Below are 23,185 nucleotides of genomic sequence, written 5' to 3'. Positions count from 1 at the left end.
CAAGCGCTTGTCTTGGCTGGTTTCTGGCGGTGGGAGAGACGAGGCAGCATGTATTAATTAGTGTTGGACCAAACAGTCCTGGGCATGTGAATAAGTTCATAGCTGAATTCAGTGCTATTCCCCTCTTTAAAGGATGCTGCATCGTGTAGAGACTACAGCAAAGCAGCATGTGCAGTACCTGTAACATTACAGTAGCATTAAAAATCACTCGGATGAAGCAGAGTTGTCTCGAACCCTCGTTAATGCAAAACTGAAAGGCTTTAGTTGCGAATGTCTTATTAAGACTTAAGTCATGACAAAAATTATGGACTGGGAATGCTGAACTTATTGAGGGTCCAATAGAATGTAAACCCAATTGTAATGTCCATGAAATATGAAGATGGGTAGAGATGGTGTGTGGCACTGATGGGACCACTGATTAACTTGGGTCTCAAACTGGCAAAGGTTTTATAAGGCGTTCTCTTCACACATTGCTGTGATAATCCTTGACATGGTGCACGTAATTAACCGTTTTTACAACTCAAAGTTGACTGTCGGTCCATCAGAGTTAACCATGATGGATTTTTTTTTGTTACCATTTTACAAAATGAAAATGTAAATATTTCCCTAAAATCCAAGGCTCTGTCAAGTTTTAACCCTCAGTGCTTTACAGAGAGTCTTCATGCAGAGCGACACAGTAACTTCTACCATAAATCCACCAAAATCACTTAAAAAAACACAATATCAATGGTGAGCTCATGAGTTCAGAATGGACTCTGAAGAAAAACAGGCTGTTTTCGTGAGCAGGTTTTCAGGCACAACTACAAGTGGTGACAGAATTTGACATATCCAAATCTTGTTCACTTAAGGTTAGGAAATTCCGGTTTGCATAGCACCGGTACCAAGTGAATCAGTATATTATAGTCAACAATGCTAATATAAGGGGCATCTGGGTAGTGTAGCGGTCTATTCCGTTGCCTACCAACACAGGGGCCGCCGGTTTGAATCCCCTTGTTACCTCCGGCTTAGTCAGGCATCCCTACAGACACAATTAGCCAAGTCTTGGGAGCCAGATGTGGGTATGTGTCCTGGTCGCTGCACTAGTGCCTCTGGTCGGTTGGGGCACCTGTTCAGGGGTGAGAGGGAACTGGGGGGAATAGCGTGATCCTCCAACGTGCTACGACCACCTGGTGAAACTCCTCCATCAGGTGAAAAGAAGTGGCTGGCGACTCCACATGTCTCGGAGGAGACGTGGTAGTCTGCAGCCCTCCCCAGATTGGTAGAGGGGGTGGAGCAGCGACCAGGGCGGCTCAGAGGAGCAGGGTGATTGGCCAGGTACAAATTAGGGAGAAAAGGGGGGGGGGGATAAAAAAAAAAGAAGCTAATATAAGTGCCACACCATGTCCATGACCACCATATCCTCGACCCATAGTTATTCAGTTTTAAACATTGCTGCACAGGCTTGAAATCCCAAATCCTCTCTCACAGCATTATTTTTCTGCTGTTTTCTAAGTCGGCATTTTGCAGTGTATGGCCAGCAGTGTATGGCCAGCGTCAGTATGAACAGCGTTGTCTGTAGATGTCGTGAATAAAGGGGGTTACGACTTTGTTCTAGAATGTTCTAAGCATTCCTATAAAGACAGATACTCTGTAGAAGCTGTAAGTGACTTAGAAGACTACCCTCCCCTACTACCTTTGTGGTTTCTTTAGGCAGAGACATTGCCCACCCTTTGTGTGAGTCATAAACCCCCCCTACACACCCTTACCTAAATCCCTGAGGTTTACAGTGACCTTGTATTCTCATTAATCTGAAATGACCTTCCTGCTCTTGGATGTGCATAATACCTCATGTCAATGCTTTACATGTAACACATCTCCTGCACTGCAGTTATACTGTCATACTGCTATATGCAGTTGCACGCGCACATTCATTACACACTTGTATCTCATTTTCCCTGGACTTCCCCAAAATAACTCAAAAGCTATTGCATGAATTGGCCAGAGGCCTCCATCTTGTCTTTATTATCTACCCCTTTCCCCCCCAGAAATGTACACTTGTTTACCCCCATACATAGCCTATACTCCTGTATGTATAACTCTGTGTATGGGAGTTGACAACTGCACAGTATAAAAAATGTCTGATTGGGGCAAAAAACTGTTGGGGTAGTGTGGTTTGTACCTTGTGTTGATGTGATGCTGTAACTGTCCCCTGCTCTTCTGTAGAGAGTGAACCCAGGGATGCCGGAACCGACCAGAAAAGCTCTGGCATCATACGCCTGCACACTATTAAACAAATCATTGACCGCGTGAGTGAACCTATTGCGAACACACACACATAACAGTCACAATGACACACACAAATACAAATGAAACAAAGAGAAACAAAATTTAGACAGACTTGCAGTGGACATGAAAAGGTGGCACAGGGCCACAATCGTTTGTACAGCTCTTTTCTGCCCCCTGGTGTACAAACATTCCTGACACTCTTTTTGTTCATAGAAATTGGACAGTAGCGTTATCAGCTGATATTTTTTTTTAACCAACTTTATGCAGTTAGATTTTTCAAAATACATGGAACCAAGTTTGCTGTCAAACAGAAGGAATGTGTGTCAAACATTTCCATCTTTTTTCTCCTCAAAGGATAAACATGCTGTGCTGGACATCACGCCTAATGCAGTGGACCGTCTGAACTATGCCCAGTGGTATCCCATTGTGGTTTTCCTTAACCCAGACACCAAGCAGGGTGTCAAGAACATGCGGACCCGCCTCTGCCCCGAGTCCAGGAAGAGTGCCAGGAAGCTCTATGAGCGAGCCCTCAAACTGAGGAAGAACAACCACCATCTCTTCACCAGTGAGTCTGGAAGCCAGGAGGGGTTGGTGTGGACAAGAGAGAGAGAGACTGAAAGAAATAGTTTTGCTAGGAGCAGAGATTTCCCTGCAGATAGTTGACAGCTGAAAGCTTTAATGTTGGATTCTGTAGCTGGAGCGGTCTTATTGAGCCCTGGCCCTGTTCTGTCAGAATCCTTACTGAAGCTTACACAGCAGTTACTGTCCCACAGGAGCCCCCCCCCCCCCCAAATTCCCTCAGCCATATTTAGACGATCCCAGCATGCACTGTTTTGAGGTGGGGATTGTAATGGGGCATGACCCCGCTTAAAGTGTTTCTGTTAGCTGTCCAGTCATTAGAGAAGAGTGGAGCGTGCCCTGCAGTAATCCATATTCACTAAAACACACACTCTCTTCACTGCTGTCCACACACAGCTCTTTAAATCCCATTTTACAAAAGGGTTTTACTGGGGCTCCTCCGTAGCCAAATGCTTACAGCACATACCACATGGCCACATGGTTGCAGCGTCGCTGGTTCAAATCCAGTTGAATCCACTTTTGCTGCAAGTCATACCCCTCTCTCTCGCTCCCCCAGTCTCACTCTATCTCTGCTGTTGCTGTCTAATAAAGCAGAGAAATGCCAAAAACAAGGGTTTTAAATAATTATAGCATCTATTTTTATTTTTCATTCTTCTGTGTTCCACTTAGGCTTTGCTCATTTTTTACCCTACTTTTCCAGTTTAACCTCTCCTCATGCATTTGTGAGGCTTTAGCTCCTCTCTCCTGCAGTAGTACGCCCCACATCCCTGTCTTGTCCATCAACAGTCTTTACTCTGTGTAAGACATTATGGCTGATTGTAGGAGTGCAGAAAGAAGAAGTATGGTAATGATGATATGTTGGTACAAGCTTTGATATTATTATAATGCTACAGTTTTTGCATTTCAAAGCAGTTCACAAAACAAGACCAAATAATGCTGATACCATTATAATTATCTTGAAGTGGAAACAAACGGTCCTTGGGAGACTGTTCTGAAATCTAAACAGATGAGGATTTCATCTGAATAATTGCATGATTTGCATTGCTCTCCTTTCCCAAGTTGAAATTCTCCGGTGAGTCCTGCCCTCTGTCGAGATGCAATGGTTTTTTGAAGTTGCCCCGCGGTTGGTTGATTCTCTTCTCTAATTGGAGAGTTTGGGTTTTCTTTTTCCTGCTTTCTCACCCCTCTGTGTGTTTAGCCGCCATTAACATGAACAGCATGAATGACGGCTGGTATGGAGCGCTGAAGGAGACCATCCAGCAGCAGCAGAACCAACTGGTGTGGGTGTCAGAGGGCAAGGTAAGGCACGCAGGCACACACACGGTGAGGTGTTGTACTGGATTTGTAGCCAGAATCCAGGACCTGTAAAGGGCCGTCCACACCAAGTGCGACTACTATAACGATAACGACGCGAGCATCCGCACTGATGAACAATAACATCCTGTAAACAGTGGCACCGACCATGCGCTACGCGCTCCAGCTGTGTCGGCAGCTTAGGAAAGGGATGAATAGAATGGATATTGACCTGCTACTGCTGTACATTGCGAGAAAGAAAAAGGAAAACCAGAAGGGAATGGGTTCATGAAATTCTTAAGGGGAGACTCCAACGCACTGTTACGAGAGTTGTTGTCTTTCGAAGACAAATTTTATTCATACTTTCATATGATTCGACATCAATTTGATGATGGTCATCAAAGAGGACATTAGTAAGGACCAAACACACTTCAGAGACCCCATCAGCGGCAAAGACCATTCGGCAGTATGTCTAGACACTGTTTTATCAAATAGGGGTGTGTTTTGTTTTTGTTTTTTTTATGTCAACGATGAGTTTCTGCAATGTCGTCTGCCATGTTTAATGTGACGCCTGTAAATTCAGATGGGTGTTAATATTGGCTGTCAGTGTTTCTATCGTTCATCACATCCATCTGAAAGTGAGTTGCCGTTGTCGTTGTGGTGTGGACTCTGCCATCCACTTGAGTTAGAAGGATTTTCAAAACGATATTTTTATAGTTATGGTTATATGTCTTTATGCATGCTCAGTAATCCAGGTAAGAAAATCAAAGTTGAATCAGTTCATCTGGACACAACGTTTATTGACAACTGACTGTCAGTAAAGGTTGTGTTCAGATTAACTTATTCAACTATCTTTGAGTTATCGTTATAGTTCTTGATGTGTTATGTTTTTGGTGTGAACGGCCCTTAACCCTAATTTTTCTGTTGTTTTTTTTTCTTGTGTTCTTCCTCTTTTCTTACCACTGACCACATCCTCCTGTTTTCTCTTCTCCCTCTCTGCCTCCCCCACCAGGCCGATGGGGCTCCAGATGACGACCTGGACATCCACGACGACCGCCTGTCCTACCTGTCAGCGCCGGGCAGTGAGTACTCCATGTACAGCACCGACAGCCGCCACACCTCCGACTACGAGGACACCGACACGGAGGGCGGGGCCTACACCGACCAGGAGCTGGACGAGACACTGAACGACGACGTGGGGCCCCCCTCGGAACCCGCCATCACCCGCTCATCTGAGCCTGTCCGTGAGGATCCGCCCGTCATCCAGGAGCCGCCGGGCTACACTGGCTACCAGCACACGGTGCAGCCAGACCCCCTGAACCGCATCGACCCAGCAGGGTTCAAGGCACCGGCGCCGCAGCAGGTAGCGTTTTTGAGAGCTGTACGTCTGCCCTGTTGTCTGGAGGCCGTGGTTTGCGTTAGGAGGGTTTTCTGGAAGCGCTATTGAAGCCATCTTTTAAAACAGTCATTATTCTATCTCTCTGCTATTGCAAAGCAACAACAGCAGCGGAAAAAGTCAAAACTCGTGTGGCCAAGTATTTATCAAAACTATATGAGTATATATTATATCTATATTTATTACCTATTTGTTTATATATTTATTTATTTGCATTTGTCTATTTATTGATTGATGTACGTGAGTGAGTGTTTTTTTTTTATTATTGACAAGGAGAACTTGATACTGTGCTTGACTGTTATCACTGTACTCAGCATTACCACAAGCTGTCTTATTAGTGTGACTGTTGGTCCTCTTGTTGCTGCTGATCTCGCTGGAGATAAGAAACAAAACTTGTGTTTGTTTGTCTAAGTGTCTGTATCGATGCTCACCTATGTGCACTTCCTAGTTACTGTTGTTTCACCTGTGATTGGGACTGATAATGTGACACCCGAAAGTATTATCTGCATGTTCAAATTGCCAGTTATTAATCCAGAATTGCTGTCAAATGTATTTAGTAAGGCTTTATTGGCCGTCATGATATCCAAAACTAAAAGTTTGTCTTCTAATGATGTGTTAAAGAATATATTTAAATATATATATGACCATATAGACATATATACACTTATATAAAAAGTCACTGTAATGCAACACTAGAATTAAAATCAAATCAGTCTACACTAACAATAAAAACTTTGTCCTGCTGCTATTTCCTAACCCTCATGTGCCATTGGTTGATGCGAGACTAATGGTTAAGTATGGAAATCACTCGGTAGCGGTTTGCGTAGGCGTAACCTGTAGGCACAAGAGAGGACCAGAACGTTGCAAGAGGGGCTGTAAAGGTAGTAGCACTTATGAGTACTGCACCCTAGCATGTCAGCGCATGTTATTAAACATTTCTGAACCACTTCACAGAAAGCAGAGGCCGCTGCCACCCCTAGCATTCGCCAGCAGCCTGAGCCCCTGGCTGAGACAGCGCCTCCTGCTGTCGACATCACTGTAAACACTGTAGGGGGTTTGAACCCTGGGGCGGCTCCTCCACCTCCCAACAGCCAGCCAAGCCCAAGCCCCAGCCCTGAGGCTGGCTCACTTAGGAGGCTGACCCCAGAGCTAGCCCCTAAGAGCAACACACCTGAACCTCTACAGTCCGGACTGCCCAGTTCAGAACCAAAGGTATCCATCTGACTGTCGCTTTGGACCCTCCGAGATATGGCCCGGCCCAGCTTGGCTCAGTCTGGCCTGGCTGACCTCTTGTGCCTCCGCTGCTGCCTGTGTTCCTTCCTCTCTCCTACTGCCACGCTTTCCTCTCTCGCTCTCTCTTCTTCTGTCCTGCATGCCGACCACAATGCTGCCCAAAGAGACAAAGACTTATCTGTGTGTCTGTGTGTGTGTGTGTGTGTGTGTGTGTGTGTGTGTGTGTGTGTGTGTGTGCTTGCACACATGCCGAGAGTGTGAGCAAATGCTGCTAAACATTAGTGGGCTTGGAGGGGATGGCTGTCTTGGTATACCAACATGGAGAGAGGCAGCGATGGTCCCGAGTCTCTCTCACTGTTGTTTACCCTCTCTGCATGCTGCAACATGTTTGACTTGGTCTTCTGTTAACCACTAGAAGCAGATCTCTGGTGTATCAGTTAATTCAGACTGAATGGGCCGTTTCCTTTTTTCAATAGCCATCTGTTCATTCCTGCATTTGAAATGTAGCCATGTAGTCAAGTGGAATCTTTTTGGAAATTTGGATAGATCCCTAATGGTTACTTCTCAAATATCAGGATTTTTTTCTCTTAAGATATGTTTTACTGTGTAAAATGAAAAAGTGCTTGTACAGTTATTTATTATTGCAATTATGTTTGCTGACGATGGCACCAAGACAGTGGGCGATATTTTCTCTTCAAAGTAAACACGCTGTGGCACATAAAGTGAAGTTACAAATCACACAGGTGATCTACAATATTCCAGAATTCCAGTCCAAAATTGGATTACACGTTCTGTTTATGAACACACTAAATATCTATACCTTTTTCACAGAGCATGTGTGAATTAAGAAAAAATTGACCCCATTGTTTTGTTTTTATCATCTTTGTTACCTTTTTCTTTTTGTTTTTAAGTTTTGAAATTTGAATTGGTATGCTTTGACATGTACTAAGCTCCGGTGTGTATTTAGCTGTGCTTAGACTGCTGTTTTACCTTGTTACACAATCTGATCAGTAACCCCTCCCTGTCAGTTTCTCTATTTCAGGTCTTTCCCTTCTTTCTTCTTCTGCAGTTCATTTCAAGGACTTGTTTTACTATTCTGTCATTCTTTACCCAAATGTTTATCCATTTTCTCCAAATAATTTCAAACTTACTTGCACTATGTCAATGGAGACACCCAAATATTGAACTACCTCTTTCCGTGTATTTTTCCTACAGATTTACCAGAAGGATCCGTACAGCATGGACAATACAGGGAGAAGCGGTCATGTCGTGAAGCCCATGACCTATGACCCGCAGCAGGCATACCACCCCGACCAACAGCCATACAGAGATTATGACCACCCGCCCAGTCGCTATGACGTTAACAACAGCGGAGGTGGTTATCTGGAACCAAAGTTTCGCAACTATGACTCTCACCTGCCCTACGAGAACAGCGTGCCTCACTACGACCAGCAGCAGTGGAACCCCTACAGCCAGCCTCCCTCCGCTGTTGACCCTCGCCTGCCCTATGGAGATGGCCCTGAACGCCAGTACAGTCCCCCTCAGCGATACGATGAGCTGCCACCTCAGCAGGTGTTCGACGGACGGCCTCGCTATGGAAAACCAGCCGGTTCGGGACCCATACGTTACGATGAGCCCCCACCTCCTGGTCCAGGGTACGACCTGCGAGGGCGCTATGACCAAGAGCCTCCACCAGTTGCATACCCTTCAGCTGCCCGTTCTCCGGACCCCGCCACTCAGTGGCCTATCTATAGCCAAGGACAACCACTGCAGCACAGAGGCTATAAACCCCAACAGTATGACCCCGCTCCTGTCAACTCTGAGCCCAGTCCCACACCACCTCCCAAAGCCGAGGCGCCCTCACCTTCTAACGGGGATTTGGTGGCCGCTGTAGCTCCCAATCCTGCTGCTGCCTCCACCAGGGACGAGCCACAAGAAGACGATCCAGCCATGCGGCCCCAGTCAGTCCTTACTCGTGTCAAGATGTTTGAAAACAAACGCTCAGTGTCCGTCGACCGAGCCAGAGACGCCGCTGATGCAGCGGGGAACAAGGTGAGACGATTTCTGAGACTTTATCATAGATTCTAGAACAATGTCAGAGCAACCTGCTCAGGTAAACACTTCCTCTTACACAAGTAAGCAGCCCTGCTGCTGTTAAACCATTGACAGGAAATGAGGAATTTAGGGTTACACTTAAATGCCAGTCAAGCCCCCCCCCCCCCCCCCCCCGTACTAACACTTTTGATTTTTTTTCTGTTTTGATAGGCAGCTGATTTGCCTGTGAAGCCAGGTGGTGGAGTCCCTAAAGCCAATTCTCTGAGCAACCTGGATCAGGAGAAGACCTTCAGGTGAGCCACCATATCTGCTGTTATTACTGCTGGTCTCACAGCTCCCCCTAGCTTCCCAGAGTGGAGCTGTCTACCGATTATAGCCATTTAATGTGATGTTAGTTATCCAGTTGGCATGAATGCATGGGAAATATACTATATTTTAACCTAAGCCTTACTTTCCAATCATTAGGAGTCAAACTGAGAGATATTTAGCAGAATTTTTAAAAATGATTCTGTATTGAGCAAGCTCATGTCAGCTGACCGCTGCACACCAAGTTGCCATGTATTCCTTTGGAGCAGTAGTGCTCTCCAAATAACGTCCATAAAGAGAATTGGAGAAAAACACAAAAAAGAAAATGCAAAAAGATCTATCACTGCACTGACTGACTGCATTGGGATTGTGTTTTTATATTGGAAGGTGTTTTCAGACACTTACCGGAACATTCTGAGCCTGTCATTGCCAAAAAAGAGCTCTTTTAGTGGATGTTATTTGGAGAGCTCAAAGGATTACATTGCAGCTTGGTGCACAACAGTTGGCTGATGTTTGCTTGTTCATTACTTGATCGATTTAAGATATTCTGCTACCCATCACTCAGCTTGGCTCCTAACAATAGGAAAACAGGGCTAGGGTTAAAAAATAACCAGAATTTTTGTTTAAGCACATTCAATTTGGCCATATGTCAACACAAACGCTGTAAATGCATTTCCTTTTTTCTTGCTCCAGTCATCACTTCTACATTGCCCTTTAATTCTTTTGAAAACACTCATTAATTTACCAGGGCCCCTGAGCCACAGAAGCCTCAGTCCAAGGTGGCTGATGACATTGTGCGTTCCAACCATTATGACCCAGATGAGGATGAGGAGTACTACAGAAAACAGCTGTCGTATTTTGACCGTCTCCAGGCTGGCCCAAACAAACCACAGCCTCAAGCACAGTCTGGATACAGCTATCCCAGGTAATTCACAAACTCAGCAAAACATACAAAAAAATAAAAACCACACATGAAAGCATGCGTGTTGTAAACTTTTGCTCGCCAATGACTACACTGTTTTGTCTCATTATGTATAATTACATGAAACTTGTTGTGTAAATCCTCATTATGATACATATTTTGAAGATTTCATTGTATTAAGAATTGAATGTGTACTGTCAAGTTTCAGTACCCTTTTATTTATTTATTTATTTATTTTCCTGCTTTTGTCATGTTTACTTGGTAGGATATTTTTACAAATTCCATGTATAAAAAACTGTCTGATGGCTGTGGTTTTGTGCTACAGGTCAGAGTCAATTGAGAAAGTGAGTCCAGTGGAGAAGAGGTATGAGGCAATTCCCCAGGTGACCCCTGCTATCCCACCAGCCACACTGCCCAAACCCACTTCGCCTGAAGGTACAATTGATTTCTTTGCATTAACAAAAGTCAAGATTTTGTCTTTTGTATAAGAGAATAGGAGAAGTCACTTTTATATGAGAAGTCACTTAGATGAGTGATGAAAAGTTTCTCTCAATAAACGTGTCCAGATGAACCGAGTCAACCTTCTGTGATCTTGTATATAAAGTTAAAAAACCTGAACATTTTCTTTTAGTGCAATTGCAACAGATGAATTAGTCATTCAACATCCACATTCACTAACAATGCACACCAACACTAAGTTCTTTGGTTGATTGCTTTCCAAAAGCCAAGCCTCCAGCCCGAGAAGACACTGTCCAGTCCAACTTCCTGCCTCACAAGAGTTTCCCTGAAAAATCTCCAGTTAATGGCACCAGCGAGCAGCTCCCAAAACCATCCAGTGGTACAGGAGCCCCACCAGCCTCCAGCTACAACCGCTATGTCCCCAAGCCCTACACCACCTCAGCTAGGCCTTTTGAGCGCAAGTTTGACAGCCCTAAGTTCAACCACAACCTATTGCCCAACGACAAGCCAGAGCTAGCCTCCAAGGTAGGCTACCTAATAATATACATCCATAAGGAGGGTAGGATGGAGGTTACCGAGACCAAAGTAGTGCGAAATTATTATGAGTATATTATTAGTCAATGCTATCGATGTTGTGAATTCAATAGGGCCCAAGCACCAGCCCTGTGAAGCCCCAGAGCACAGACCAGGACAGTGGCCTGGACACCTTCACCCGCACAATGGACCACCGCTCCAAATACCAGCACAACAACATCAATGCTGTTCCTAAGGCCATCCCTGTCAGGTAACGCAGCCTGTAGCCATTTTTGATGCCAATCTTAACTTTAAACAGGTGAAAAGAGTTGCTCTATCATGTTTTGTCCACTTGAAAACCCTACCAAAAAAATCTAATCAATTTTGTCCTCGGGCAACCATGAGAATGTTATTTTATGCTTTTGACCCCTTATGTTCATATTACTACAATTCTGTCTACTCCTGCCTTAACCAAAAGTCTTACGCTTGCAATTTGGTCCGGAATGCTACTGCAAGACTTATTATTGGCGTAAACAATGGGAGGATATCTTTGTTTCTTTGCATTGGCTTCCTGTAAAATTGAGAATTGATTTTAAAATCTTGTTGATAACCTTTTAAACCTTAACGATAACCCCGAAAACGTGCTGGTATGGGATTAGTATGGTAGAACTGATTGCACTAATTACAGATTCAACATAAAATGAGACTTGTCACACGGTCGCATTGAGGGAGGAAAGGTCTTTCTTATGTCTGGGGTAAAACACATACAGTGCATCCGGAAAGTATTCACACCCCTTCACTTTCCCCACATTTTGTTATGTTACAGCCTTATTCCAAAATGGATTAAATTCCTTTTTTTTTCTCATCAATCTACACACAATACCCCATAATGACAAAGTGAAAAAGGTTTTCTAGAAATTTTTGCAAATTTATTAAAAATAAAAAACTGAAATATTGCATGTACATAAGTGTTCACACCCTTTGCTATGACACTCAAAATTGAGCTCAGGTTCATCCTGTTTCCACTGATCATCCTTGAGATGTTTCTACATCTTGATTGGAGTCCACCTGTAATAAATTCAATTGATTGGACATGATTTGGAAAGGCACACACCTGTCTATATAAGGTCCCACTGTTGACAGTGCATGTCAGAGCAGAAACCAAGCCATGAAGTCAAAGGAATTGTCTGTGGACCTCCGAGACAGGATTTTATCGAGGCACAGATCTGGGGAAGGGTACAAAAAAATTTCTACAGCTTTGAAGGTCCCAAAGAGCACAGTGATCTCCATCATTCGTAAATGGAAGAAGTTTGGATCCACCAGGACTCTCCCTAGAGCTGGCCGCCCAGCCGAACTGAGCAATCGGGGGAGAAGGGCCTTGGTCAGGGAGGTGACCAAGAACCCGATGGTCAATGACAGAGCTCCAGCGTTCCTCTGTGGAAATGGGAGAACCTTCCAGAAGGACAACCATCTCTGCAGCACTCCACCAATCAGGCCTTTATGGTAGAGTGGCCAGACGGAAGCCTCTGCTCAGTAAAAGGCACATGGAAGCCCGCTTGGAGTTTGCCAGAAAGCCCCTAAAGGACTCTCAGACCATGAGAAACAAGATTCTCTGGTCTGATGAAACCAAGATTGAGCTCTTTGGCCTGAATATCAAACGCCATGTCTGGAGGAAACCAGGCGCCTCTCATCACCTAGCTAATACCATCCCTACAGTGAAGCATGGTGGTGGCAGCATCATGCTGTGGGGATGTTTTTCAGCGGCAGGAACTGGCAGACTAGTCAGGATCGAGGGAAAGATGAATGGAGCAAATTACAGAAAGATCCTTGATGAAAACCTGCTCCAGAGCGCTCAAGACCTCAGACTGGGGCGAGGGTTTAGCTTTCAACACGACAACGACCCTAAGCACACAGCCAAGACAACGAAGGAGTGGCTCCGGGACAAGTCTGTGAATGTCCTTGAGTGGCCCAGCCAGAGCCCAGACTTGAACCCCATTGAACATCTCTGGAAAGACCTGAAAATAGCTGTGCAGCGACGCTCCCCATCTAATCTTACAGAGCTCGAGAGGATCTGCAGAGAAGAATGGGAGAAATACCCCAAATATAGGTGTGCCAAGCTTGTAGCTTCATACCCAAGAAGACTTGAGGCTGTAATCGCTGCCAAGGGTGCCTCAACCAAGTACTGAGTAAAGGGTGTGAATACTTATGTACATGCAATATTTCAGTTTTTTATTTTTAATGAATTTGCAAAAATTTCTACAAACCTACCCTTTTCGCTTTGTCATTATGGGGTATTGTGTGTAGATTGATGAGGGGGAAAAAAAGGAATTTAATCCATTTTGGAATAAGGCTGTAACATAACAAAATGTGGGGAAAGTGAAGGGGTGTGAATACTTTCCGGATTCACTGTATTACCATCAACCTCCAAATTGTGTTTGTTATATGACCAATGACACCCATGTAACGTAGGCCATACACATAGCATCCAGCATGTTAAACCAATGAAGTATGAGGTGAGTAAAAGACGATCTGCAACATGAGCCAACTAAACACTCTGGGTAGATTGGGTAGATTTGTGAAGCTGGGGCGATATGTTCTACTATAACACTGTTACCTTGAGTCTAACCCACACCTCCATCACTGTCCGATCTCGCATACTACTGGGTCTATCAACCTAATAATTTTTGTGCACAGTTGTGACTGTATGATCAAGAACCACTCGTGATTGTGGTGATTCAAAACGTTTGTTCTCGCTACCGCCGCTCCCCCTCTTCATTCACTCTGTAGCTAGCTTGACCGACACTGTTCTCTTTAGCTGCCCGATCTGAATCAGCTGTAGATGTGAGTTGCGCATGTGCATGGTTGACTTAGATCGGGCAGAGACAATATCCAAACGTTATGTTTTCGGGTATGAGTCTTGAAAATAAACGAGAAGTCGGTTGTATTTATCAAATCATTCATTACTGTTCTCAGCACAGGAGAACTGGAGGAACACTAGATGAACCAAAAATAATGACCCGTGTCTTTATTTTCATAATATAATAAAGCTTGTAGTCAAAACAGGAAGTGTAGCATATTCTTGTTGCTGTCTGACCTGAGTCTGTGTCTGTCAGCCTAATAATTTTGTGCACAGTTTTGACTGTACGATCAAGGACCTCTCATGGTTGCGGTGGTTCAAAAACGTTGAAAAACCTGTTTTATACTGCAGTTGAGTGCTAACTCCTCAGCTGATTTTTCTGCCACAGTCCAAGTACTGGAGAAGGGGAGATAAGCAGGCAGTGCCTCCGTATTTTCTCTTTTCACGGTAGGCGAAAAAAAAGGGTGGTTTGTCACCAAGTCCAAGCACCAGAGAAGGGAAGCTATGCCTGGTAGAGCTCTGCATTCAACTGAGTGCACTCTTATAGTTGTTGCTGCTATTATCATCCGCAGCTTAGTCAAGACACTAAATCCCATATCCAAGTCTTCTGTACAGTACGTGACTTTTAAAATTTCTCTCCTAGCCCCAGTGCCCTGGAGGATGATGATGATGATGAAGGTCACACGGTGGTTGCAACTGCACGAGGAATCTTCAACTCCAACGGTGGTGTGCTGAGCTCCATAGAGACCGGCGTCAGCATCATTATTCCCCAGGGCGCCATCCCTGATGGAATAGAGCAGGAAATCTACTTCAAAGTCTGCCGGGACAACAGCATCCTGCCACCACTCGACAAAGAGAAAGGTAAACCGTCAACGACAGAGTGGGGAGAGGAGCTTAAGCTTATTTTCTGTTTTCTTGTTCTTTGAAGTTGTTGAATACTTTGGAAAGGAAGCGTGATCACTCACCCCTCGGCCAAGTTCAGATAGCTGAGCCCGAGTTAAACCTCAACTCTTTCTCTCACTGTTTTATGTTCAGTAAGGTTTTGGGGGGCTCAGCCCCTATGAGAAATCCAACACTGCTGGTACCCATGAAGGTTTTTGTGTGCTTCAAACAAACTAGTTTGCACGACGCATCGTCTGACCACATTAGCAAGATTGTTTCAGCCACGCACTCATACCCTTTCCAAACTAGCTAAATTCGAAGGTGAGGTGAGAAGCTGTCCATCATAGAGACGGGTGAGATCATAAATGGGAAGTCTTTGTAATTTTGCGTTTGTCACGGATAAAGGCACTCAGAGAGTGTCTCCTTGAAGCTGTTCATGATGAGCGGCGAGAAGTCGGTTTGGTGGCGGGAGTAGTTTTGTGAAGAATGAACAGATTGAATTTGGAGACCATTTTCACACCTAAGCACACAGCAGAAAGTGGGTCTAGACAGTTTCAGGAACATACAGAAATGCTCAGACACAGAACTCCCCGATCTTATTCCAGATTATGAACAGGATTTTGTTTGAAGCACGCAGTAGCCCTTAACCTACAATATGCAAGACCGCCAGCATACCAATACACACATGGAAAAGTGAATTTCACATCTGCCTTCCAGTGCATGTTTTTGTACATCCTTTGCATTTTTTTAAATATTCAAGTCTCACTCTGCCCTACATCTGCATATTTCCAGGAGAGACACTGCTCAGCCCTCTGGTGATGTGTGGACCTCATGGCCTAAAGTTCCTGAAGCCCGTGGAGCTGCGCTTACCTCACTGTGCGTCTATGACCCCTGATGGTTGGTCTTTTGCTCTAAAATCCTCCGACTCCGCGTCGGGTATGCTGTCCTCTCTCTGTTCTTTTGGGGTCTTTTGGGCTGGCTCTGTGACAAATCAGAAGCATTGTGGGTCACTTTTTAAAAAAATCAGATTTTCCCCCAGTTTGAGTTTTCCCTTGTCAACAATATTGGAAAATTTGAGGATTTGATACTCAAATAATTTTGCTCACTAGCTGAAAATCAACCTCGGGGAAAGTCTTCCTTTTTCATCATCATGACTTTGGTGTAATTAAGTTGGTTGTTCATTCATGCACCTCTTACCCCACCCTTCCTATTCACTCATCTAGCACTGGTTTACTTCATGTGGTGCTCAGATCAAAGTTCCCATGTCATCGTTCTTCCATGCTACAGCTGTGATATTTCTGTTTTCTCCCCTGAATCACCTCAGCACTTTGTAGGGATTTCATTTGACTTGCATGACCACTGTACAAAGTACTAATCCATCAAGTAAACCGCATACTGCATGCAGCTGGGCTACACGTAAGCTTTCTCACCTAGCCACCCAAACCTTGGCCTGGAGAACAGCCTTTATAAACCCCTGATCCAGGGACTCTGAACTATTTCTCATTACAGAATTACTACAGTTTTACTACAAAATGACAAGTGAACTTGGTTTTATCTGTGGTCTGCACATGTTGGTATACAAATACAGATACGCCAATGGCGTTTTGAAATGGGACAACAACACATGCTCTGACGGCAGAAAAAGTCTGCAGATGTTAAAACCATGTGCACCTCTTGGCGGCTGCAGGAGCGTGTTGTTGACTGCTGGGAAAATCTCACAGGTTTACCATAACTTGACCATCAAGGAAGGGCACACTTTGCTGACCCCACACTCAAGCAGTATCCACCAGCTTTGAAACTTGTATTGAAAACTAAACGTGAATATTCCTTCCAAGGCAACAAGAGAGAGATTTTCTGGACATGTTTCATTGCAGTATACGTTGTTGTAACACCACTGTGAGTTTTTAGCCCCACGTACATTTTATTTATTATTTATTTTTCTGGATCCCCCCCTTTTTTTTATCCCCGATTGTATCCGGCCAATTACTTCACTCTTCCGAGCCGTCCCGGTCACTTCTCCACCCCCTCTGCTGATCCGGGGAGGGCTGCAGACTACCACATGTCTCCTTCGATACATGTGGAGTCACCAGCCGCTTCTTTTCACCTGACAATGAGGAGTTTCACCAAGGGGATGTAGCGCATGGGAGGATCACACTATTCCCCCCCAGTTTCCCCTCCCCCCCGAACAGGCGCCCCGAAGACCAGAGCAGATGCTAGTGCAGCGACTAGGACACATACCCACATCCAGCTTCCCACCCGCAGACACAGCCAATTGTGTCTGTAGGGACGCCTGACCAAGCCGGAGGTAACACGGGGATTCGACCCAGCGATTCCTGTGTTGGTAGGCCAACGGAATAGACCGCCACGCCACCCAGACGCCCCTCACGTACATTTTATTTTCCCTCCACCAACTGCTTTTGAAGTGTGAACTGCCAGTTATAACAGACAAGATCTGACAGACTTTGCAACCAGTTGAAATAGTCCCACAACACAGCATGCTGCAGGGTACTTACTGCTCGCAACAGCCCCCTAACGTTCAACCCCCCGTCATCACAGCCACCTCAACAGCGATATTTAAAGAAAGCAACCTTGGAAGATGCCGTGAGAGGGAAAAACAAAACAAGATATAAATACTAAAGATGGTTTTCAGACTCAAATAAAATAATTTTATCCATGTTGTGTTGGGGCCAAGACAGTTGTGCTATTTGAGGAAGACCCCAGGCTGACATAGACGTTCTAATCTTCGTCCCAACCTTTAACTTTTCCTCTGGCTCTCTCTCTCATCACCCTCTGCGTCCCTCTGTCCTAAAAGAGTGGTAATTTTGGCAGCGGTCGGGATTAGCTGCTAATTAGCCTCATTTTAAGGATGGAGCTAGAAGGGATGAATGAGATGGCAGAGCACTCTCTTGTCCCGCTGAATTGTGGGAGGATTATCAGGGCTGCCTCATAATCCTCTCATTGTCAAACAAGGCCATTTTCCAGCTCCCTTTTGTCCCTTCCATTATTTTCCTCTTCCTTAACTTCTCTTCCTCCCCTTTTCTACCTCTACCACGCTCCCATCCCCCCGGTCTTGATTTGGGTAAGATGCCATGTCCTGTACATAGTCGGTCATGTACAGGCGAGGGTTAGAATCCCTGGATCTTGCATTTTGTCCAGACTGATCTGAAAATCTCATGAAACCCCTCAAACTTTGCAGCGTTTAGGGCGATGGCTTGGTAGTGCTGAAGCTGCTCTTCTTAGAAACTTGTCCCCCCCAAAATTCAAATCAGAGGCCCAGAGACAAAAGGTGGACGCAGCGTCTTGCTGAGATGTCGGTGTCAGTTGTCAAGTCAAAGATCTCTCTAGTAGATTCAGCTTCTCTTAAACATGTGCCGCTTGTAATGTATCCAGGAGGTTCACAACAAAAAAATGACATAAAGGGGCCGTCCAGGTAGCATAGCGGTCTATTCCGTTGCCCACCAACACGGGGATCGCTGGTTTGAATCCCTGTGTTACCTCTGGCTTGGTCGGGCATCCCTACAGACACAATTGGCTGTGTCTGCAGGTGGGAAGCCGGATGTGAGTATGTGTCTTGGTCATTCTTCTTTCTGTCTTTCAGAGTATTCTTTCCATGTTGTTGCCTTGAGCTCAGTGTAGTCCAGTCGCATTCGCTCCTTTGTGTAGATACTCTGCCTCTTCTGTTAACATGGCCAAACTTTTCCTGCTCCCTTCTGGCACTGCTGACTTATTATTATGGGATTTCCCTCATGGCACAGGTCTGTTAATTGCTAATTACAGCACAGCTACAATAGGTGTAATTTACTACAAGGGCCAAGAGGGACTTCATAAGAATAATATGAAATGGGGTTTTGACAGTCTATTTCAGCCTCGGTGTTTAGATTTGGGCCAGTACCAGACAGCACCAGCTACAATGACGGGTTGACAAGTAGAGCTTCAACTAACGATTTTCATAATCTATCAGTTGTATTTTACATTTTATTAATAGATTTATAATCATTTAGTCTGTTAAAGTAAAAAATCCTGATGAAGGCCCATCTTGAGTTTCCAGAGTCCAAAGTGACGTCTTAAAACTGTATTCAGTCTGACCAACAGCCAAGAAACCCTCAACTAGGGGGCACCCGGGGGGCGTGGCAGTCTATTCTGTTGCCTACCAACACGGGGATCGCCAGTCCGAATCCCCGTGTTCCCTCCTGCTTGGTCGGGCGTCTCTACAGACACAGTTGGCCGTGTCCGTGGGTGGGAAAGCCAGATGTGGGTATGTGTCCTGGTCGCTGCACTAGCGCCTCCTCCGGGTGGCCGGGGGAGGGGGAATTGCGTGATCCTCCCACGCGCTACGTCCCGCTGGAGAAACTCCTCACTGTCAGGTGAAAAGAAGCTGCTGGCGACTCCATGAGTCGGAGGAGGCATGTGGTAGTCTGCAGCCCTCCCCAGATTGGCAGAGGAAGTGGAGCAGCGAGGAACTTTAATTGACAAAACATTTAGTATTTTCCTTTAATGAACAACCCAAACAATTAATCAACTACGAAACCATAACTGACTAATTTTCGGTCGCTCTACTGAAGTGTTTCAGCACCACGGACCAACATTGTGAGGCCCTCGATTCATCTCCATGTTCAAGTTGGTGTAATTGTTGAATGGCTTGTGTAGTACAGTGGGTGTAGGGGTGGTCTTAGCGTGGCCCGTCATCCGCCCGCAGTGTACACAGTCTGGGGAGCGTACAACACGTACCAACCCATGTGAAATGTGTTGCTGTTGTGTCTCACGGTGGCGTTGTGTGTGCCCGCAGGCGACCCGAAGAGCTGGCAGAACAAGTCTCTGCCCGGGGACCCCAACTATCTGGTGGGCGCCAACTGTGTGTCCGTGCTCATCGACCACTTCTAAGGACGGACCAGCCGGCGGGACGTCGCTGGACGCCTCAGTACGGGAAATGAGATAAAAAGGATGGATGGACCCCTCCACACACACACACACACACACACACACATACACATACACACACATGTTCTCCACGCTAGTGTGGAGAAGACCCGCCGGTGCTTGTTTACTGTACCCACGGAAGAAGACCGGAGACGGATGCTTATTGTTACAAACTGTCTTTTAAACTCTTCCCCGTTTGAGGTTTCGCTATAAAACCGAACTTAACTCTAAAAGCTGATGAGATGCCCTGCATGCCCCGCGCCCGAGGATTGACACGATATATACGACACCTTCAGGTGGGTTGGAGGCTGTACCGGTTGAGCACAAACCTGGAATTCACATGCTAGTACAGATATCATTTATCAGTCACTGAAGTTTTTACTCAAGTTAGTTCAGCTGACTCACCACGATTATATGTTGTCACCACTTTTTATTTTATTTTTATTTTCTCGTCACTGTTGGTCGAGGGGAAATGTTCGTGAAGGTCTGAAACGGATCGGAGGTAGATTGTGTCGCCGACGGGGTGGCGACCAAACGAAGCTTTGCAAGTGTCTGTTGTGAATGTGTTGTGAAGGTGTCGGCATAACACGGGATACGAAGCCCCGGTACCATGCTTCCAGAAGGCTCTGCCAGAGTGGTCCCCCTCCCCACACACCCACCAACCCAACCACCACCACCACCACCCATTGGTTTGTTTCTTCACCAAGTACCACAACTCTCCCTCCAGCCAGAAGGATCTATGCATGTGCTTTACTCAGGTCCAGGTTCTCCTCACACACACACACACACACGCACTTCTGCCATTTTGTTTTCCTCTTCTCTCACTGTTCTGTTCTAACATTCTCACTTGCACTCAGCGCACGCACACACACACACACACACACACACAAAAGCAGTGATGCCTTATCTGCAGATTATTCACTTTTTTCAATAAAAAAACTAAGTTATGATAAATTATGGTAAAATGAAGTTTGTTTTCTTTTGCCATTTTGTGAACCCACTGTGTAAATGAACTTGGGTGTAGCGCAGCAGAACAGCTGATGGAGAATAACAGAAGAGACGCTCTCTTTATCTGCTATGCATATTCACAAGGAGGAACATAAATAAATAAACGGAAAAATGAAGTGGCTGTACATAAAGCTAGCGAATTGCCTTGGTTCTCTGTTTGTAAATGAACTTTTTGTATGTCTTTGTTCTTTTGTATAAAAAAAATTAGAGAAAACCTGTTTTAAAAAGTGACAGTGAACACGGTTATCTTTGTATTCCGGTCGAACCCTCGAGCCTTGGAACTTGTAAGCCGACAGTAAAAACTTCCACCTTTTCTACCAGTGTATTCACAGTATATAAACTTACAAAACAAGGTCTTTTTATGATTATTTACAGAACAGGAAAGCGCCTGGGGTAAACACATTTAAAACGAGGGTCTTCTCTAAAACTCCCCTGCATTGATTTGTTATACTGGATGCTGTATTGTGCCCTTAAATGTATTTTTGTACTAATAGACGATATATTATGTATGGCACACCAGTACTATTTTATTTTAGATATAACACTGCTTCCAACGGATATTAGCTCTTCACGTGTGGCCGACTTCTGTTTTTTTTTTTTTTTTTTTCTCCTGCGACACAATTTTAAGTATACCACTGTATTAATGAATAAAATCATTTTTAAAGTAAAGTGTTAAGTGGGGGGTTTTTCTTTTCTGGATGTGAGGCATCCTTGTATTTATTTATTTAGCCATTTCTACTTCTACCTGTGGTTGACTGTTGGGGTGGTGAGAGGGCGTGAGTGCTTTTTAGTTTGTGTCTATTCCAGATTCATTCAAAGTGGATCCGTGATTATGGAAACGGAAGAGTTGAGTCTTTCAGAGCTCGGGGGAAGGTATCCAGCCTTTCAAATGAAGTCACCAGCCAGAGGTGGATGATCCGGCTTCAGGAAGTAAAAGTCCTGCCACGTATTTGTTCCACCCATACACTACGCCAGGCTGAATTCCATCCTCTTCAGCCAGGTAGAGTGATGTCACCTTGTTTAGTGAATGGCTGGAACAAATACATGGTCGGACTTCCAGTTTCTGAAGCCGAGGCGTCCACCGCTGCGAGTCACTGATGTTAGAGTCCAGGTCGAGTCATGAGTCTTTCAGTTTTGTCAAGTCTAGAGTCAGACTGGAGTGCCAAGTCATGTCCAGACCTCTGTTCCTTGGTAACTCTGTGTTTCCCAACCCAGGCCCTGAAGACCCGCTGTCCCCCTACACCAGGGGTGCCCAACTCCAGGCCTCGAGGGCCGCAGTGCCTGCGGGTATTTGTTCCAACCGTGCACTACACCACCCGATTTAACTAATTAGCTCACCTCTTGGACCAAGGAGGGAAAGGAATTAGTTAAATCAGCTGGTGTAGTGCATGGCTGCAACAAATACCTGCAGACACCGCGGCCCTGGAGGCCTGGAGTTGGGCGCCCCTGCCCTACTCGTTCTCGTTGTAATCCTCAGTAGATTGGCCTGCTGGTACTTGCTGAACCAATTACATTGTAGTACTTAATTACGCCAGTTGCATCACAGCTGACAATTTAGTGCTTACTGAGTGAGTAAAAGCAGGGTTACAATGAAATTCTGTACAATGAGGGTTGGGGACCACCGGACTAGGTTTGGTTTGGGATCCTACACTGGCTCCCAGAAGCTGCTCGCATCCAGTTTAAGACTCTGGTGCCAGCCTACAGGGCAGTGAAAGGAACAGCTCCTTCCTATCTCCAGGCCATGCTCAAGCCCTACATACCCCCGCCCGACCACTGCTGCCTCGGGACGCCTGGTTGCCCCGTCGCTCAGAGGCCCCTGCTGCCGACCGACCCGGTCCCGGCTCTGTTCTGTCCCCACAGTGGTGGCATGAACTCCCCACTGATGTCAGGACAGCGGAGTCGCTGCCCATCTTTCGGCGCAGGTTGAATTCAAGAACTACGACCCTGTTACTTGTTCTTAGCACTTATTGTATTCACTCATTAAAATATATATAAATCTCTTTCTTGCACTTTTACTTTAGCACTGGTTTTGTTCTTAGATGCTTGATTAGATGCACTTATGACCTCTGATGACTAAGTAGTTCTCCTGATTTCCTACGTTAAATGAGGCACTTACTATAAGTCGCTTTAGATAAATGACTAATGTAACGTAACGTAACGTAACGTAACGTAATGGGATTTGAGTTGGAGTTCCTGCGGCAGCGGTACCCAGCCGTGCCCGTGTGTACGCAGGCCGTCATTCCAACCCAACAGCAGCTGATTTCACTGGTTAACGCGCCTTCGGCCCTACAGGGCAGCGCTGGCCAATGAAATGCAGGGGCGAGGAAACCTGGATGCATGCGCACGGACACCGCATAGCCGCAGTTACCAACGTTCGCCGCCGGGTGGTACCCAAGAGCTCTAAATTAAAATTCCGCACCACGTTGGAAACAAAACGGTCTTTGGCAGCGATTCTGGGGTCTTTGAGTCTGATAGCAGCAGCCCCCCCCCCCCAAAAAAT

General features: G+C 45.5%; 1 protein-coding gene across 7 annotated transcripts in view; it reads left to right on the top strand.

Moving 5' to 3' along the window:
- tjp1a (tight junction protein 1a) overlaps positions 1–21,345 on the top strand; it is a 111,468-nt gene extending 90,123 nt beyond the window's left edge. For 3 of the 7 annotated variants that reach the window (XM_056278854.1, XM_056278853.1, XM_056278852.1), the window contains 14 exons: positions 2,203–2,285; positions 2,620–2,830; positions 4,043–4,143; positions 5,150–5,500; positions 6,488–6,745; positions 7,982–8,818; positions 9,032–9,114; positions 9,876–10,052; positions 10,375–10,484; positions 10,774–11,033; positions 11,156–11,292; positions 14,522–14,739; positions 15,553–15,696; positions 19,547–21,345. In XM_056278854.1, the coding sequence (XP_056134829.1) occupies positions 2,203–2,285; positions 2,620–2,830; positions 4,043–4,143; positions 5,150–5,500; positions 6,488–6,745; positions 7,982–8,818; positions 9,032–9,114; positions 9,876–10,052; positions 10,375–10,484; positions 10,774–11,033; positions 11,156–11,292; positions 14,522–14,739; positions 15,553–15,696; positions 19,547–19,641 (3,065 nt within the window). In that variant the 3' untranslated portion in view covers positions 19,642–21,345. The remainder of the gene's footprint in view (positions 1–2,202; positions 2,286–2,619; positions 2,831–4,042; positions 4,144–5,149; positions 5,501–6,487; positions 6,746–7,981; positions 8,819–9,031; positions 9,115–9,875; positions 10,053–10,374; positions 10,485–10,773; positions 11,034–11,155; positions 11,293–14,521; positions 14,740–15,552; positions 15,697–19,546) is intronic. The other 4 variants (XM_056278858.1, XM_056278856.1, XM_056278857.1 and 1 more) reach the window with 2 other exon arrangements.
- The last annotated feature ends 1,840 nt before the right edge of the window (positions 21,346–23,185 follow it).

Source organism: Lampris incognitus, chromosome 4 (genome assembly GCF_029633865.1).
Source record: "Lampris incognitus isolate fLamInc1 chromosome 4, fLamInc1.hap2, whole genome shotgun sequence".
Classification (NCBI taxonomy): domain Eukaryota; kingdom Metazoa; phylum Chordata; class Actinopteri; order Lampriformes; family Lampridae; genus Lampris; species Lampris incognitus.
Note: the sequence above shows the minus strand (reverse complement) of the source record. Positions and strands in the feature narration are given on the sequence as shown.